General features: G+C 42.8%; 1 protein-coding gene across 1 annotated transcript in view; it reads left to right on the top strand.

Moving 5' to 3' along the window:
- The first annotated feature begins 211 nt into the window (after nt 1-211).
- The window catches only part of LOC111956158 (potassium channel, subfamily K, member 9), a 41064-nt gene continuing 20824 nt past the window's right edge, over nt 212-20451 (top strand). The window contains exon 1 of the mRNA XM_023976608.2: nt 212-863. Within this exon, the coding sequence (XP_023832376.2) occupies nt 263-863 (601 nt within the window). The 5' untranslated portion in view covers nt 212-262. The remainder of the gene's footprint in view (nt 864-20451) is intronic.

The raw sequence follows: 20451 nt of genomic DNA, 5'->3' as shown, positions 1-20451 counted from the left end.
AGGTTGCTGCTTACTGAAACTTACTGGGAGCAAATGCGAAAAGATGCTTCACCCTCATCTGACCTCTCGTGGATCTGTTCACTTCTCTTTAAATCTTCCAGGAATGCATGATACACAACCTGAAAATACCGCATCAAACATTTACAGATTCACAACGAAAATAACCGATCATTCATTTGCCATATGTGTTTCATTGAATTCGTTATAAAAACGTTGACTCTTGGATAAGAAGACAACAGAGGAATCTAGCAGCTGCTTGTTGATGGCACTACGCGCCGGGAGGACTTGGTTTGGGCAGGTTTTGCGCAGAGTTTCTAGGCTGCAGGGCTCGTGGTCCCGGCGATCGAGCAGTCTCCTGTGTCTCTCTGCGAACCCGGAGCAAGATCTGGGGACCTGTTACAGGGATCACACAGATAGCAGTCTCCACTACTGCTCCTCCGTCCAGCGCACCCACCGTCACCAACACGCGCCAGTCTGTCCCTCCTCTTCCAGCCGCTGCCAACGCTTTCCCGATTGCTGCGCAGCCTTCCCGGGGGATACGAGGGGACATGAGCCCCTCACTCGCCGGTTCCTGGTGGTCATGAAGCGGCAGAACGTGCGGACCTTGTCCCTGATCATCTGCACGTTCACGTACCTGCTGGTCGGGGCCGCGGTGTTCGATGCCCTGGAGTCAGATTTCGAGATGCGGGAGAAAGAACAGCTGGAGGCAGAGGAGAAGCGTCTCCAAGGGAAATATAACATTAGCGAGGACGACTACCGCAAACTGGAGACCATCATTATGGAGGCCGAGCCCCACAGGGCTGGGGTTCAGTGGAAATTTGCTGGATCTTTTTACTTTGCCATCACAGTCATCACCACCATAGGTGAGTCTGCAGTCTACACTCCATGGAGGTTTAATTGCGTAACAGCATTACGCACAACCACTGTGTCAAGATAATGCTAGTTATGCGGTGATATACAGTCTATAGCCTAATCACAGTCAGGGTCGTGGTGGTAGGTGGAGAAAAGGCTCAATTTTAAATAGCTACATAACTTATAACCACTATACAGCACAAGGAATTAAAGTCGACACAGCATTGTGCAGACAAGTGTTTCACTAAACTTAGTCCAGCAACATGTAGTCAGTCTATACCCACTACCCGCTATTAACCCTTAAAACCTGTTCATTATGCAACATATATTGTTTTAGAAAAGTAGGTCAAATGTCGTTTTAGCTAAATAACTCTGGTATGTTAACAGGCGAAACAGAATGATGATGCAATAACAGTAAAATGCCACCTGTGCATGGCAATATTTCTGCACATCAACTTTATAGATAATAAAAACATATTTACTACCATCAGTAGCATCAAAATAATGCGTCTGCATAGATAAACGGACCATTTCCGTTATACATTTCAGCAGATAATCAATTTAATCAGAAAGGATAAGTAGCCTACACAAAATTTGACCTATAGGTTACTGTATGCAATCATTCCCTCGAGTACCACATTGCACCATCAGCCTATCACGCCACTGAGATAGGTTAGAACACATTTTTGGAAACCAAATAATGACAGGCCTACATGTCTAATAATTTCAACTGCACGACTGTTGCTGCATCTGCATTGCCCCTGTAGAAGACAGGTTTGAGTCCTTTACATTTCCGTCATGATTTAATGACAGATCATGCAAGTGGTAGGTTACAAGATGTTGTGATTGATAAAGCGTCAACACAAAAAAAAACTGTGGAGGCATCAATACGTTGACATTCACACTAAAAATTCGATATTAAACTGATTATGGCATGAGTCATGTTAACACCTTACTCTGCTTATTTTAATAGTCGGTGTAAGCATACACCGATAACACACCTGGTTTTCTGAGCAATATTTCTACGCATGTGCAAGTGGATAGTTTTCACATACAAACTTTACATGTCCGAACTCAGAATCAAATAGTCTTCACAAAAATAATGGTCACTGTGGTAGAACGTTTATTTTGATTGGCGATTTTCTGCATTTCCCATCAGCCTGATTTCAGATGTGTCCATGTAAACATATTATTAGGGAAGTCGTTCTTCTTGCAAAGTATGTAAACCTATTAAACGTACTATTATATTAACCAGCCTATCCACAACAATCGCATTATTGTGTGAACGTAACTTTATCTGAAGTTCATTCTGTCAGTTGTTGCTGCAGCTTGAACATGAGCTGAGCTGCTGAAAGGACAGATCCTCGAGCTCCTGCAGGCTGCGCTGCCTACAGCCACGTCATGAGGGAGGATCTGCAGCTGGCCATGTACGAGCTGCCTGAATAAAACGCAGATAACCTTTTCTCAGCCAAATGATCAGGTCCTTCCTTTTCCTACAACGAATTTTAGCCTGATGTCACTATATCCAATTTGATAGAAGATAACAGATGTATATTCTCTAGGATATACGGTAAGGCCTACAAGTTTAGCACATAGCGAGCAGGCCTTTCTAATCGACCTGGAAGGATATTGACCTCATCCAGTCAGTAGAGGATGCCTGGTTATTCTTTAAAAGTGCTTTCCTCACCATCTTAAATAAGCATGCCCCATTCAAAAAATGTAGAACCAGGAACAGATATAGCCCTTGGTTCACTCCAGACCCGACTGTCCTTGACCAGCACAAAAACATCCTGTTTTTACTGCATTAGCATCGAATAGCCCCTGCGATATGCAACTTTTCAGGGAAGTTAGGAACCAATATACACAGGCAGTTAGGAAAGCAAAGGCTAGCTTTTTCAAACAGAAATTTGCATCCTGTAGCACAAACTCCCAAAAGTTCTGGGACACTGTAAAGTCCATGGAGAATAAGAGCACCTCCTCCTCCCAGCTGCCCACTGCACTGAGGATAGGAAACACTGTCACCACCGATAAATCCACGATAATTAAGAATTTCAATAATTATTTTTCTACGGCTGGCCATGCTTTCCACCTGGCTACCCCTACCCCGGTCAACAGCCCTGCACACCCCACAGCAACTTGCCAAAGCCTCCCCATTTCTTCTTCACCCAAATCCAGATAGCTGATGTTCTGAAAGAGCGGCAAAATCTGGACCCCTACAAATCACCCGGGCTAGACAATCTGGACCCTCTCTTTCTAAAATGATCTGCCGAAATTGTTGCAACCCCTATTACTAGCCTGTTCAACCTCTCTTTCGTATCGTCTGAGATCCCCAAAGATTGGAAAGCTGCCGCGGTCATCCCCCTCTTCAAAGGGGAAGACACTCTAGAAACCCAACTGATTACAGCTATATCTTCCTACCCTGCGCTTTCCAAAGGTCTTCGAAAGCCAAGATAACAAACAGTATCACCGAACCATTTCGAATCCACCGTACTTCTTCCTCTATGCAATCTGTTTCAGAGCTGGTCATGGGTGCACTCAGCCATGCTCAAGGTCCTAAACGAATTCAATAACCGCCATCCGATAGAGACAATACTGTGCAGCTGTATTCATCAACCTGGCAAGGCTCGACTCTGTCAATCACCAATTCTTATCGGCAGACTCAACAGCCTTGGTTTTCTCAAATGACTGCCTCGCCTGTTCACCAACTACTTCTCAGATAGAGTTCAGTGTGTCAAATCGGTGGGCCTTTGTCCGGACCTCTGGCAGTCTCTATGGGGGTGCCACAGGGTTCAATTCTCGGGCCGACTCTCTTCTCTTGTATACATCAATGATTCGCTCCTTGCTGCTGTATTCTCGATCCACCTCTACGCAGACACACCATTCTGTATACTCTGGCCCTTCTTGGACACTGTTTAACTTCTCATGGCGCAGGGGCAGTAATTGAGTAGCTTGATGAAAGGTGCACAGAGTCGCCAGAGTAAACGCCTCTCCTCAGTCATGGTGCTAATATTTGCATATTGTTATTAGTATTGGATAGAAACCACTCTGAAGTTTCTAAAACGTTTGAATTATGTCTCTGAGTATAAACAAACTCATATGCAGGCAAAAACCTGAGAAGTTCCACTTCCTTTATTGGATTTCTTCTGAGGTGTGCAATTTCAACCAAGCTCTGATTGAAATTACAGCGAATATATGATGAAATTCACTTCCTACGCTTCCCACTAGATGTCAACAGTCAATAAACTTGTCTGATGACTCTAATGTGAAGGGGGGCCGAAGGAGACAGGAATTAGTCACCACTTGCAACAGCTGACATGCATTGACCACGCGCGTTCACGTGATAGAGCAGCTCCGTTCCATCGCTCAACTGAAGTCAATCTAATTCTCGGTTGGAACGTATTCAAGATGTATGTTAACAACTTCTAAAGATTGGTTCAGTACATCGTTTGACATGTGTTTACTGACTGGATATGGAACTTATTGGACATTTCGTCACGTTATAGTGACGCCTTTGAACTTTGGAATTGTTTCCAAAACGTGCTAACCAAGTAGCTAATTGGAGCATAAATAAACGCGACATTATCGAACAAAATCAAACATTTATTGGACCTGGATTCTAGCGACTCTATTCTGATGAAGTTCATCAAAGCTAAGGAAACAATTTATCAATGTATTTTCTGTTCTCTGTTGACTCCAACATGGCGGCTAAATTGGCTTTTTTCTGACTCCGTCCAGCAATATTGCCATGGTTTGCTTTTCCTTAAAGTTGTTCGAAATCTGACAACAGTGTGCATTAAGGAGAGTTATATCTAAATCTCCAATGTGTTATAACTTGGTATTATCAGTCTACATATTATGATGATTTTCCTGTTAAACCGATGTGCTAATGCAAATCACTTTGTTTTGTAACTATGTGAATGTAACGCGCACGAAGTGTAAACTCCGATTTTTGATATACAGTGGGGAGAAACAAGTATGATACACTGCCGATTTTGCAGTTTTTCCTACTTACAAAGCATGTAGAGGTCTGTAATTTTTATCATGGTACACTTCAACTATGAAACGGAATCTAAAACAAAAATCCAGAAAATCACATTGATGATTTTATTAATTTAATTTCGCATTTATTCATGACATATAATTATGATACATCAGAAAAGCAGAATCTTAATATTTGGTACAGAACCTTTGTTTGCAATTACAGAGATCATACGTTTCCTGTAGTTCTTACCAGGTTTGCACACACTGCAGCAGGAATTTTGGCCCACTCCTCCATACAGATCTCTTCTTCTAGATCCTTTCAGGTTTCGAGCTGTCGCTGCGGCAATACGACTCTTTCAGCCTCCCTCCAAAGATTTTCATATTGGGTCAGGTCTGGAACTGGCTAGGCCACTCCAGACCTTGAGATGCTTCTTACGGCGCCACTCCTTAGTGCCCTGGCTGTGTGTTTCGGGTCGTTGTCATGCTGGAAAAGACCCACCACGACCCATCTTCAATGCTCCTTACTGAGGGAAGAGGTTGTTGGCCCAAATCTCGGCGATACATGGCCCCATCCATCCTCCCCTCAATACGTGCAGTCATCCTGTCCTTTGCAGAAAGCATCCCCAAAGAATATGTTTCCACCTCCATGCTTCACGGTGGGATATTGTCTTGGGGTTACTCATCCTTCTTCTTCCTCCAAACACGGCGAGTGAGCTTTAGACACAAAAGCTCTATTTTTGTCTCATCAGACCACATGACCTTCTCCCATTCCTCCTCTGGATCATCCAGATGGTCATGCAAACTTCAAGACGGGCTGGACATCGCTGGCTTGAGCAGGGACCTTGCGTGCGCTGCTGGATTTTAATCCATGACGGTGTAGTGTGTTACTAATGTTTTCTTGGACTGTGGTCCCAGCTTCTCTCCAGGTCATGACCCAGGTCCTGCCGTGTAGTTCTGGGCTATAACTCACCTTCTATGATCATTGATGCCCCACGAGGTGAATCTTGCATGGAGCCCCAGACCGAGGTGATTGACCGTCATCTTGAACTTCTTCCATTTTCTAATAATTGCGCCAACAGTTGTTGCCTTCTCACCAAGCTGCTTCTGCTATTGTCCTGTAGCCCATCCCAGCCTGTTGCAGTCTACAATTTTATCCTGATGTCCTTATACAGTCTCTGGTCTTGGCCATTGTGGAGAGGTTGGAGTCTTGTTATTGAGTGTGTGGACAGGTGTCTTTTATACAGGTAACGAGTTCAACAGGTGCCAGTTAATACAGGTAATGAGGAACAGGAGGGCTTCTTAAAGAAAAACTAACAGGTCTGTGAGAGCCGAATTCTTACTGGTTGGTAGGTGATCAAATACTTATGTCATGCCAATAAATGCAAATTAATTACTTAAAAATCATACAATGTGATTTTGGATTTTTGGTTTTAGATTCCGTCTCTCACAGTTGAAGTGTAACTATGATAAAAATTACAGACCTCTACATGCTTGTAAGTAGGAAAACCTGCAAAATCGGCAGTGTATCAAAATACTTGTTCTCCCCACTGTAAATATGAACTTTATCAAACAAAACATGCATGTATTGTGTAACATGAATCCTATGAGTGTCATCTGATGAAGATCATCAAAAGTTAGTGATTCATTTTATCTCTATTTATGCTTTTTGTGACTGCTATATTTCGCTGGGAAAATGGCTGTGCTTTTTGTGTTTGGTGGTGACCTAACATAATCGTTTGTAGTGCTTTCGCTGAAAAGATATTTGAAATCGGACACTTTGTGGGATTAACAACAAGATTACCTTTAAAATTATATAAGACACATGTATGTTTGAGGAATTTAATTATGAATTTTCTGTTTGTTTGAATTTGGTGCCCTTGCAACTTTCACTGCTGTTGTCATATCGATCCCGTTAGCGGGATTGCAGCCATAAGAAGTGTTAACTAACCTCTAGACGAGCTTCAATGCCATACAACTCCCCTTCCGTGGCCTCCAACTGCTCTTAAACACAAGTAAAACTAAATGCATGCTCTTCAACCGATAGCTGCACACACCAGACCGCCCGTCCAGCATCACTACTCTGGACGGTTCTGACTTAGAATATGTGGACAACTACAAATACCTAGGTGTCTGGTTACACTGTAAACTCTCCTTCCAGACTCACATTAAGCATCTCCAATCCAAAATTAAATCTAGAATCGGCTTTCTATTTCGCAACAAAGTATCCTTCACTCATGCTGGCAACATATCCTCGTAAAACTGACTATCCTACCGATCCTTGACTTCGGCGATGTCATTTACAAAATAGCCTCCAACACTACTCAGCAAATAGGCTGCAGTCTATCAAAGTGCCATCCGTTTTGTCACCAAAGCCCCATATACTACCCACCACTGCGACCTGTATGCTCTCGTTGGCTGGCCCTTGCTTCATATTTGCCGCCAAACCCACTGGCTCCAGGTCATCTACAGTGGGGAGAACAAGTATTTGATACACTGCCGATTTTGCAGGTTTTCCTACTTACAAAGCATGTAGAGGTCTGTAATTTTGCATGACATAAGTATTTGAACACCTACCAACCAGTAAGAATTCCGGCTCTCACAAACCTGTTCATTTTTCTTTAAGAAGCCCTCCTGTTCTCCACTCATTACCTGTATTAACTGCACCTGTTTGAACTCGTTACCTGTATAAAAGACACCTGTCCACACACTCTATCAAACAGACTCCAACCTCTCCACAATGGCCAAGACCAGAGAGCTGTGTAAGGACATCAGGGATAACATTGTAGACCTGCACAAGGCTGGGATGGGCTACAGGACAATAGGCAAGCAACTTGGTGAGAAGGCAACAACTGTTGGCGCAATTATTCGAAAATGGAAGAAGTTCAAGATGACGGTCAATCACCCTCGGTCTGGGGCTCCATGCAAGATCTCACCTCGTGGGGCATCAATGATCATGAGGAAGGTGAGGGATCAGCCCAGAACTACACGGCAGGACCTGGTCAATGACCTGAAGAGAGCTGGGACCACAGTCTCAAAGAAAACCATTAGTAACACACTACACCGTCATGGATTAAAATCCTGCAGCGTACGCAAGGTCCCCCTGCTCAAGCCAGCGCATGTCCAGGCCCGTCTGAAGTTTGCCAATGACCATCTGGATGATCCAGAGGAGGAATGGGAGAAGGTCATGTGGTCTGATGAGACAAAAATAGAGCTTTTTGGTCTAAAGTCCACTCGCCGTGTTTGGAGGAAGAAGAAGGATGAGTACAACCCTAAGAACACCATCCCAACCGTGAAGCATGGAGGTGGAAACATAATTCTTTGGGGATGCTTTTCTGCAAAGGGAACAGGACGACTGCACCGTATTGAGGGGAGGATGGATGGGGCCATGTATCGCGAGATCTTGGCCAACAACCTCCTTCCCTCAGTAAGAGCATTGAAGATGGGTCGTGGATGGGTCTTCCAGCATGACAACGACCCGAAACACACAGCCAGGGCAACTAAGGAGTGGCTCCGTAAGAAGCATCTCAAGGTCCTGGAGTGGCCTAGCCAGTCTCCAGACCTGAACCCAATAGAAAATCTTTGGAGGGAGCTGAAAGTCCGTATTGCCCAGCGACAGCCCCGAAACCTGAAGGATCTGGAGGAGTGGGCCAAAATCCCTGCTGCAGTGTGTGCAAACCTGGTCAAGAACTACAGGAAACGTATGATCTCTGTAATTGCAAACAAAGGTTTCTGTACCAAATATTAAGTTCTGCTTTTCTGATGTATCAAATACTTATGTCATGCAATAAAATGCAAATTAATTACTTAAAAATCATACAATGTGATTTTCTGGATTTTTGTTTTAGATTCCGTCTCTCACAGTTGAAGTGTACCTATGATAAAAATTACAGACCTCTACATGCTTTGTAAGTAGGAAAACCTGCAAAATCGGCAGTGTTTCAAATACTTGTTCTCCCCACTGTGTAAGTCTTTGATAGGTAAAGGCCCGCCTTATCTCAGCTCACTGGCCACCATAGTAGCACCCACCCGTAGCACGCGCTCCAGCAGGTATATTTCACTGGTCACCCCCAAAGCCAATTACTTCCAGTTCACTGCTGCCAATGACTGGAACGAACTGCAAAAATCACTGAAGCTGGAGACTCATATCTCTCTCCCTAACTTTAAGCACTAGCTGTCAGAACAGCTCACAGATCACTGCACCTGTACATAGCCCATCTGTAAATAGCCCATCCAACTACCTCATCCCAATACTGTTATTTATTTTATTTATTTTGCTCCTTTGCACCCCAGTATCTACTTGCACATTAATCTCCTGCACATCTATCACTCCATTGTTTAATTGCCATATTGTAATTATTTCGCCACTATGGCCTATTTATTGCCTTACCTCCCTTATCCTACCTAATTTGCACACACTGTATATAGACCTTTTTCTATTGTATTATTGACTGTATGTTTGTTTATTCCATGTGTAACTCTGTGTTGTTGTTTGTGACGCATGGCTTGGCTTTATCTTGGCCAGGTCACAGTTGTAAATGAGAACTTGTTCTCAACTAGCCTACCTGGTTAAATAAAGGTGAAATAAAGAAAATAAAACAAAACATATTCAGAGTAGTCTGGTTCCTTTTATGTACAGATTTGCATGGCCTATAGTTACCTTAGGGCCTATAATGAACATGTTTGTTAATTGATTGAAGTGGTATTGCCAACCTTAAAGTGAAAGGTTCAGCCTCCTTTGATCTTTGCCACAATATGGACATCTCTTTAAGCAGCTCTCATCCCCAAAACAATGGATTTTAAGGTGAATCAGCATTTCTATTAAACAAGACAAACTCATAATGGTTTTTGTAGAGGGCCAAGAAAAGACAGACAGTAGATTAGATAGCATTGTTTCTACACTGAGAGTAGGCCTACATTTTAACCTATTTTCATTTATTTTATTTGTTTACATTTATTTAAAGCAATAACTCCCCTCAATGTATACTGATCATTTAATGATTCTAGGACCAAGAAAATATTTTCTAAATTGCTTCTGAAGTTTCATAATTGTATTTTCGTTAATGGGAAAATATAGTCATTTTTTCAAATTCCTGAAAAGTTTCTGTTTTGGAGAGAAGAGGTTTTCATCAGACAGAAATCAATATCAATAATTAATTTCCCCCAAACAATATTTGATTAAACTGTATCGAAGATCAGAGCAGGTGGGCTTTAGGCCTACATTAGGGAAAAGGGATACCTAGTCAGTTGCGCAACGGAATGCATTCAACCGAAATGTGTCTTCTGCATTTAACCCAACCCCTCTGAAGCATAGAGGTGCAGGGGGACACCATCTACGTTATGGACACCATCTACGTATTATATTATTCAACACGGGCACTTAACGGTGCAAAGGAAACTAATGCACTAAGCACGTCTTCAGATAAGCCTAGCAAAACTTATTAACTGGCTACTGGAGAGTGTAAATTCAGGTAGTACACTTCCATTGTATTTTATAAGTTACAGCGGCTAAAGAACATTCAAATGAATGGGCTTTAGAGTTGTATCTACATGTAGAATGAGCTGGTTAGATCTATTTGAATGTGAAACGATCCCTTTAGAGTTTGGCCATATTTCCGTTGTTGAATGTAAACCACAGGAAATTGGTGGCACCTTAATTGGTGAGGATGGGCTCCTGGTAATGGCTGGAGTGGAATAGGTGGAATGTTATCTTATTTACATGTGTTTGATGGCACTCAAGGACATTCAGAGACTTGTCCCGAAGCCACTGCTTCGTTGTCTTGGCTGTGTGCTTAGGGTCGCTGTCCTGTTGGACGGTGAACCTTCACCTCAGTCTGAGGTCCTGAGCTCTCTGGAGCAGGCTTTCATCAAGAATCTCTCTATACTTTGCTCTGTTCATCTTTCCCTCGATCCTGACTAGTCTCCCAGTCCCTGCCGCTGAAAAACATCCCCACAGCATGATGCTGCCACCACCATGCTTCACCGTAGGGTTGGTGCCAGATTGCCTCCAGACGTGACACTTGGCGTTCAGGCCAAAGAGTTCAATCTTGGTTACATCAGACCAGAGAATCTTGTTTCTCGTGGTCTGAGTGCTTTAGGTGGGTTTTGGCAAACTCCAAGCGGGCTGTCAAGTGCATTATTATAAAATAAATGTATTTCACCCCCAATTTTGATTTTGTCTCATCGCTGCAACTCCCCAACAGGAATTAAATTGTTTTCTTTCCCTCATCGAGCTACACACAATACCACAAAATGACAAAGCAAAAACAGGTTTTTAGAAATTTTTGCAAATGTATTCAAAAGAAAAAATGGAAATAACACATTTACATAAGTATTCAGACCCTTTACCTAGTACTTTGTTGAAGCATCTTTGGCAGCGATTTCAGCCTTGAGATTTCTTGGGTATGACGCTACAAACTTGGCACACCTGTATTTGGAGAGTTTCTCCCATTCTTCTCTGCAGATCCTGTCAAGCTCTGTCAGCTTGGATGGGGAGCGTCGCTGCACAGCTATTTTCAAGTCTCTCCAGAGATGTTCGATCGAGTTCAAGTCTGGGCTCTGGTTGGGCCACTCTAGGACACTCAGAGACTTGTTCCGAAGCCACTCCTGAGGTGTCTTGGCTGTGTGCTTAGGGTCGTTCTCCTGTTGGAAGGTGAACCTTCACCTCAGTCTGAGGTCCTGAGCTCTCTGGAGCAGGCTTTCATCAAGAATCTCTCTGTACTTTGCTCTGTTAATCTTTCCCTCAATCCTGCGTGTCTCCCAGTCCCTGCCGCTGAAAAACATCCCCACAGCATGATGCTGCCACCACCATGCTTCACCGTAGGGATGGTGCCAGGTTTCCTCCAGACGTGACGCTTGGCATTCAGGCCAAAGAGTTCAATCTTGGTTACATCAGACCAGAGAATCTTGTTTCTCATGATCTGAGAGTGCTTTAGGTGCCTTTTGGCAAACTCCAAGCATGCCGTGTGCCTTATTCATTTTCTCCCCAATTTCGATCTTGTCTCATTGCTGCAACTCCCCAACGGGCTCGGGAGAGGCGAAGGTGGAGTCATGTGTCCTCCAAAACATGACCCACCTGACCGTGCTCCTTAACACCCGCCAGCTTAACCCGGAAGCCAGCTTCACCAATGTGTCGAAGGAAACACCGTTCAACTGCCGACCGGGGTCAGCTTGCAGGCACCTGGCCCGCCGGAAGGAGTTGCTAGGGCGCGATGAGCAAAGTAAAGCCCCTCCGGCCAAACCAAACCCTACCCGGCCAAACCAAACCCTACCCTAAGCCGGACGACGCTGAGCCAATTGTGCGCTGTCCTATTGGACTTGTGGCACAGCCCGGGAATTAAGCATCTGTAGTAATGCCTCTAGCACTGCGATGCTGTGCCTTAGTCCGCTGCGCAACTCGGGAGGCCTGTCATGTGCCTTTTACTGAGGAGTGGCTTCCGCCTGGCCACTCTACCATAAAGGTCTGATTGGTGGGGTGCTGCATAGATGGTTATCCTTCTGGAAGGTTATCTCATCTCCACAGAGGAAGTTTGGAGCTCTGTCGGAGTGACCATCGGGTTCTTGGTCACCTCCCTGACCAAGGCCCTTCTCCCCCGATTGCTTAGTTTGGCCGGGCGGCCAACTCTAGGAAGAGTCTTGGTGCTTCCAAACTTCTTCCATTGATGAATGATGGAGGCCACTGTGTTTTTGGGGACCTTCAATGCTGCAGAGATGTTTTGCCTCGACACAATCCTGTCTTGAAGCTCTACGGACAATTCCTTGGACCTCATGGCTTTGTTTTTGCTCTGACATGCACTGTCATCTGTGGGACCTTATATAGACAAGTGTGTGCCTTTCCAAATCATGTTCAATCAATTTAATTTACCACAGGTGGACTCCAGTCAAGTTCTAGAAACATCAAGGAGGATCAATGGAAATAGGATGCACGTGAGCTCTATTTCGAGTCCCATAGCAAAGGGTCTGAGTACTTATGTAAATAAGAAGAAATTTGTTAAATTCAAAAAACCTGTTTTCGCTTAATCATTCTGGGTTAATGTGTGTAGATTGGTTGGGATTTTTTTGGGATCAATTTTAGAATAAGGCTGTAACGTAACAGATTATGCAAAAGGGAAGGGGTCTGAATTCTTTCAGAATGCATTGTAAATACACAATGAGTAACGATAACATGGCTATATACATGGGGTACCAGCACCGAGTCGATGTGCAGGGGTACGAGGTAATTGAGGTGCCTGGTATAGAGGTCCTGGATGGCAGGGAGCTCGGCCCTAGTTATGTACTGTGCCGTACGCACAAACCTCTGTAGCACCTTGCGGTCGGATGCCAAGCAGTTGCCATACCAAGCGGTGATGCAGCCAGTCATGATGCTCTCAATGCAGTTGCCAAATCTTTCCAGCCTCCTGAGGGGGAAGAGGCGTTGTCGTGCCCTCTTCATGGCTGCGTTGGTGTGTGTGGACCATGATAATTCCTTAGTGATGTGGACATGTGAAACATGGGACACGTTTAGAACCTAAATGTCAGTGTTTAAAACTTAACCATTAGCTATATAGATTTGCCAGTAAGCATTCTCATCTTAAACACAGGCGTTTAGAATGCAAGACTAAACATGACAGTCAGCTGTTTCCAGTCAGTTTCCAACCAGGAGAACACCTATATCTCCTTAGTGTTCAGATTTTAAACACTAGTGTTTACTTTCCCATCGTGGAACACATTTAGTCATTAGAAATTGGTGTGACTTTCCCTGTCTTTAATTCAGATGAGGGTTAGGAACGTCTGTCCCCTTACCTACGTTTCAGCACAACTGAACAGGACATTTGATTCAAGAAATCTTGGTGTTGTTGTTACTCGACCATGTTGACTTAATTTCCGTTAACTCTCTCAGAGTGAGAATATATGGGAAGGGCCTCATCATATTTCCCAGCATGATTTTTTTGCAGGTAGATTTTTTGAAAAAGTTTCTTTGAATATCTGTTTCCTCATGCACATTGACTGATGAATTGATCTTATACTATACAGAGACAAATAACTTCTATTGTTCTAAACTAATCCAATCGGTAAGGGGTTGGATTTATTGCACCTGCTGCTGAGATGGTTGTTCCAGTTTAGATGGTTTAGGTAGTCTGGTTTTGTTAAGTCCTTCACCATAGCAGTCACTCAGTGCAGCTTGTGGTTGATAAAATATTCTAATTGTTGGGTGTCCTCCCTCAAATCACTTCACAAACCAACGTATTGTGACTGGCACGTCTGATGTGGCCCATGAGCCAGGATTTTCAGACCACAATGTTGAGGATAACTAGGCCATCACTAAAGGCCTTATGAAATGTATAATACAGTATGTGGTTAGAAAAGGTTCACTTTTAATTGAAACACATTCACTTAGGCAGTCACTTTGTGAAGGCCTCAGGGATATCATTTATTGAACGCAGCAATCTATTTCACTAACAAACACGGTCATGGGTGGGTCTCGCTCACATTCACTTGAAAGGCATGCTTGGAAATACGCAAACAACTTTAACCCTGTTAAAACAACATCCCCAGTTTTAGTGTTGAATAAACGTGTTCATGTGTTTAAAAAGTGTTACAGCGTATAAACATGTTCTGGTCTTTACAATCGAAACATTGTGACACGTTTTCATTGAAACTCTAAATACATTGGCGCGTTTAAAAAGTGTTACAGAAAAGTGTTTAGTTATGTGTTCAGATCTTAAACACTTGGTTTTATCTAGATAGGTATGGAAACTCAAATTATATACAAGTGTTATTACATTGTAATGAATCTGTACGAGATACGTTCCATGAATAAAGAGTTCATATGGATGTAAGCCACAACGTAGCAGTTTTGACTAACTATTTGATTTTCCATAAAAACATTCTAGCCATCTGTTACATCACGTTCCAGGTCCAGTGAAACCTGTTCAAAGACACGCAACACAGCCTGCTGTACAGAGGCTAGAGAAAGCAGCTCCACTTGCTGATTCATTACAGATTATGTCATAACCCATGAGCCTTTCACAAAGTATGTTGTCGTACAATCCAGGAGAAATAGAAAATATTCCTGGGCTGCATTCCAAATGTGGAGGCGTGGTAAAATTAAGGTAACAGCCTACAAACACCTACAAGCACGCATGTATTCACACACACACACGGATAGACGGACAGGCGGACAGGCGGACAGACGGACGGACGGACGGACGGACGGACGGACGGACGGACGGACGGACAGACGGACAGACGGACAGACGGACAGACGGACAGACGGAACAGAACGACAGACAGACAGACAGACAGACAGACAGACAGACAGACAGACAGACAGACAGACAGACAGACAGACAGACATCACCTATGGCCTAGGTAATGATAATGATTATGCATAGGTAATGGTGACAATAATGCTGTAATGCATTTGGAGTAAAGCTGAAACAAATAACATTTAGTAAACCCTAGACCTTTAACGAGGTCCGGAGGGCCACACTGATTTCAAATATATATTTCCTCGCGGCCCAAATTTGCGAAAGATAGTCCTCTGTCTATGGTTTTTATAAAGTGTATAAATGTAGGTCCATTATCATTTCTACACAGTTTCCATTTTGGTTTTAGTCATTTAAAGTATATATATATATATATTTTGTTTTTACTCGATCCAGCCGTTGACCTGATTGGACCCCCTCATGGGCTGGATCCAGTGTCTCAGTGCAGACTGAGACATCCCATAGGGAAGTGAATGATAGGAGGAGCACTGAGCCTCTCATGATAACAGAGAGGTCAGCAGTATGAACACAATTTCCTTTTCTTAGAATTTGATAAAGGACCAGGGCCACTACAGGGAGAGTACATGTATAACCTATAGATATAGTATTGTACACTGTGTTTTATAAGTGGGTCAGCCCATGGCTATGCATGGCTGTAGAGTGTATTGATGGCTTGCCTTATAATGAGTTTACCTGACCTGGCTCATACTCAGCCCATGGCTCATGCGTTTCTGGTTTCCAGATGGAGAAGGGGTTAGGAGCCAGTTATGTTTGAATAATACGAACATGTTTAAAATATTATCCAATGATTCAAAGTCTTGCTATAGCCTATCTACATGAGCTGGATAGTTATGGAAATGATATTGTAGTTATTACATTATAATTACACTGTAAGAGACACGTTCCATATACAGATGAAGAAAGAGTTTATGTGGCCACAGCGTAGCAGTTTTGCCTAACCATTTTCCCCCCCATCAAAACATTCCGCAGGAGGATGTGTCACTTGACTTGACACTAACGGCTTGCCATGTGAGGGGTACACGTTACGAACGGTACACGTTATGTACACAAGGCTGATAATACTGTATCCATAGGCTGATAATATTGGCTGTAGTTGTTAGTGCTAGCTGGATAGACAGACATCAGAAGGGCAGAATGAACCTTGGGAACCTCTCAGGGTGCCTGTGTGTGTGTGTGTGTGTGTGTGTGTGTGTGTGTGTGTGTGTGTGTGTGTGTGTGTGTGTGTGTGTGTGTGTGTGTGTGTGTGTGTGTGTGTGTGTGTGTGTGTGTGTGTGTGTGTGTGTGTGTGTGTGTGTGTGTGTGTGTGTGTGTGTGTGCACTGTAAAAACAATAGTTTAAACTAAATATTATTAAGTACCTGATTCCACAGCCTTTTTTTTGTTTACTCAACTTTTCGGTCAAAGTGTCACCTGAATTTAACATTTTTAGTCGGCCCAAACTTAGCTCCAACATGAGGAAACGTAGACAAAAATTAAGTCAACTTTAGAAAAATTGTTTTCTCAATTCAAATAGAATGATTATTTTTGGCATTTTACCAGAAAGGAGGCTGTGGAACTAGTTTCAAACACAGTGCTTTTAACATACAACGTATTCAACATACATGATTACATTGTGCACATTCATGGATATTTATACATGAATTAGTATTCAACATGTTGTCCCCTGGGATTTGAACTCACAACCTCTGGGTTCACAGCATTTCAATCTTCCTGCTACACAACTATGTCTGTGTCAATAACTGATTTCAATGGTATTGCTACACTTTTCACTTCAAAGTAAACCTCTGCTATGTTAAAAGTACACTCAAGAAAAACGATTTTATTTATCATAGTGATTAAGGAGTAACATTAAAACAAAGAAATATGCCCCACCAACATTAGACAACTATACAGAAAAACTTCAAATTGATTAAATAAGTAAATCAAATCAATGATGAGAGAATAGTCAGATGAACTGGTATTTGACACAGACATGGTGGTGTAGCAGGAAGTTAAGAATGTCATGAAACAAGAGGTTGTGATTTCAAATCCCAGGTGAGGACATGTTGAATAATAATTACTGTATAAATGAACATGTACAATGTGTGTCAAACATTGTATGTTACAATCTGTTTGTGTAACTAGATACAGTACACAGACTTTTCTTTAGTTAAGATACCAAAAATAAAAATTGGGGTTGAATGAACATATACAGTTGAGAAAATAAATTATTTTAAGTGGACAGAATTGTTTCCTACATTTTCTCAAGTTGGAACCAACTAAAAATGTTAAGTTCAGGGAACACTTTGACCGTAAATTTGAGTAAACAAAAAAAAGTCTGTGGAACCAGTTACTTAATTATAATGAGTTGAAACAACTAGATTTGTGGGTGTTTTTGTAACTGTGCCTGCACAGCATATGTGAACAAAGAAGTCGATATTCACAAGTCTGGACACAGAACTGTCATAATGATTTTGAGAAGTCATACAAGAGAGAACAACTACAGACTCCAGTAAACATTTTGGCTGTGCTTGTTGTGTGTAAAAAGAAACCAAAACTGTAGAATTATTTCCTGAATTTGACTATAGTTGATTTTCAAATCAAATCCTCATCGTCATCATCATCATCATCACCATGGCCACCAACACTGCCAACTGCTTGTAATCTATAAGTAGCGTGTGATCGTCCTGATTTAGGAGGGGAGATGAGCACATGCGCGAACAGCTGTAGCGACGTGGCTGTTGCCGTGGAGACACTGCATGACATGTCGTGGTGGTAATTCTGTTCTGTTTGCAGTTCTAACTCACGTTTCCACTGTGTCCAGATTGGCCCGGGGGTTGGTTCCTCTCATTTCTCTGACTAATTGCTCGGAAAGTGAAGACGTTTCTTGACTCTGTGCATCAGTGTGTAAAGAAAGACAAAGGGGCTTTGGTAATGGATGAGGTTCAGATGGCGAACCACACTCACGTAACTATACTGAACAAAAATATAAACGCAACATGAAAACAATTTTGAAGATTTTACTGAGTTACATTTCATATAAGGAAATGAGTCAATTTAAATAAATTCAGGAGGCCCCAATCTATGAATTTCACATGACTGGGAATAGAGATATGCATCTGTTGGCCACAGATACTGTACATTAAAAAAAGGTAGGGGAGTAGATCAGAAAACCAGTCAGTATCTGGTGTGACCACCACTTGCTTCATGCAGCGCGACAACTCCTTCACATAGAGTTGATCAGGCTGTTGATTGTGGCCTGTGGAATGTGGTCCCACTCCTCTTCAATGACTGTGAGAAGTTGCTGGATATTGGTGGGAACTGGAACACGCTGTCGTACACATTGATCCAGAGCATCCTAAACATGCTCAATGGGGTACTTGTCTGGTGAGTATGCAGGCAATGGAAGAACTGGGACATTTTCAGCTTCCAGGAATTGTGTACAAATACTTACAACATGGGTGCTGTGCATTATCATGCTGAAACATGAGTGCTGTGCATTATCATACTGAAACATGAGGTGACGGCGGCGGATGAATGACACGACAATGGATCTCAGGATCTCGTCACATTCGAATTGCCATTGATAAAATGCAATTGTGTTCGTTGTCCGTAGCTTATGCCTGCCCATACCATAACCCCACCGCCACCATGGGGCACTCTGTTCACAACATTGACATCAGCAAACTGCTCGCCCACACAACACCATACAAGTGGTCTGCGGTTGTGAGGCTGGCTGGACGGGCTGCCAAATTGTCTAAAACGACGTTGGAGGTCACTTATGGTAGAGTAATGAACATTCAATTATCTGGCAACAGCTCTGGTAGACATTCCTGCAGTCAGCATGAAAATTGCACACTCCTTCAAAACTTGAGACATCGGTGGCTTTGCATTGTGTGACAAAACGGCACATTTTAGAGTGGCCTTTTATTGTCCCCAGCACAAAGTGCACCTGTGGAATGATCATGCTGTTTAATCAGCTTCTTGATATGCCACACGTCTCAGGTAGATGGATTTCTGGGATCTTTTATTTCAGCTCATTAAACATGGGACCAACACTTTACATGTTGTGTTTATATTTTTGTTCAGTGTAGTTTACCTGAGACATAAGGCCTTGCCTTAGCTGAATAAGATAAGCGTTTAGTTCTACAGGCTAACACAGTCTTGTGGTGTGCAAGAGACACAGATTTGAAAAATCCTATGTCTTGCAGAAACTCAATGTTGGGGTCTGACTCGCTGAGTGTTATGTACAGAGACAGAGACAGAGACAGTACAGTGATGGATCAAGCACATGTTACTACAGAGGCTGTGATGTAACATGTTATTATAGGCTTCGTCCCAAATGACACTCTATTCTCTAGTTACTGCACTACTTCCACCAGGGCCAATATGGATCCTGTGGTGGGAAAACAGTTGTAGAGCTTTTCTCTGTAGTGATTTCTGTCCTTTGATTAAATCATGCATTTGAATTGGTTTCATGAGTAATGGGGTAACTGGTGAAACATGACAGACACAGACCGTTAGTCACAAAGCACTCTCTTCTTCAAAAGGCATGGTACAAAATGTATTAGTGTTACAGACATTTTACATTTAATTCACTGAAATACATAGCAACAAAATGGCGCTGCTAAATCAACTTTCAAAAAGCTGTTTCTATCTTACTGGAATACAGCTAAATGTGAAAACGGTGTATATAGATCGACATCTTTTAAGATCTGATGACTGTGTGAGATGAAAAAACTCCCTTTGCCTTGTGTGTGTTTGTGTGTGTGTGTGTGTTTGTGTGTGTGTGCAAGCGTACGCCTGAGTGTTGGACAGGTGCACTGATATTCTTATTGCTCTCAGAACAATAGCTTTTATGGGAGCCAGGAATAAGCTCTCGAAGCGCTGTGCTGCTTTTGTGTGTCACGACTAGTTAGATTCTCCAATACAAACACTGCCCACGCCTTTCTACCATAACAACAACTACTGGACCTATTGAAGTCTGAGCACCAATCATGTTCTGTGTACAGTCGCTGCAAAAGACAGGGGTTAAGCACTGTCAATGAGGTGCAGTTCAGCACAGCCTGATTCACTGTCACTTAACTACACTCTTAGAAAGAAGGGTTCCAAAAGGGTTCTACCTGAAACCAAAAAGGGTTTTTCAAAGGGTTCTCCAATGGGGACAGCCAAAGAACCCTTTAAGGTTCTAGATAGCACCTTTTTTTCTAAGAGTGTGGCTATGTGAAGTAGACCTCAGTATTGTAAAGAAGTCCTCTTATAAAAAGCCCTGGTCTCTATGTCTCCTAACACAATACAGTCGTATGAAAAAGTTTGGGCACCCCTCTGAGGCTGCATAATAATTTTCTCTGTCGTCACAGAAAATGATCACAGTG

Source organism: Salvelinus sp. IW2-2015, linkage group LG31 (assembly GCF_002910315.2).
Source record: "Salvelinus sp. IW2-2015 linkage group LG31, ASM291031v2, whole genome shotgun sequence".
NCBI lineage: Eukaryota > Metazoa > Chordata > Actinopteri > Salmoniformes > Salmonidae > Salvelinus > Salvelinus sp. IW2-2015.
The sequence above is the reverse complement of the archived record's forward strand: the minus strand, read 5'-3'. Positions and strand labels throughout refer to the sequence as shown.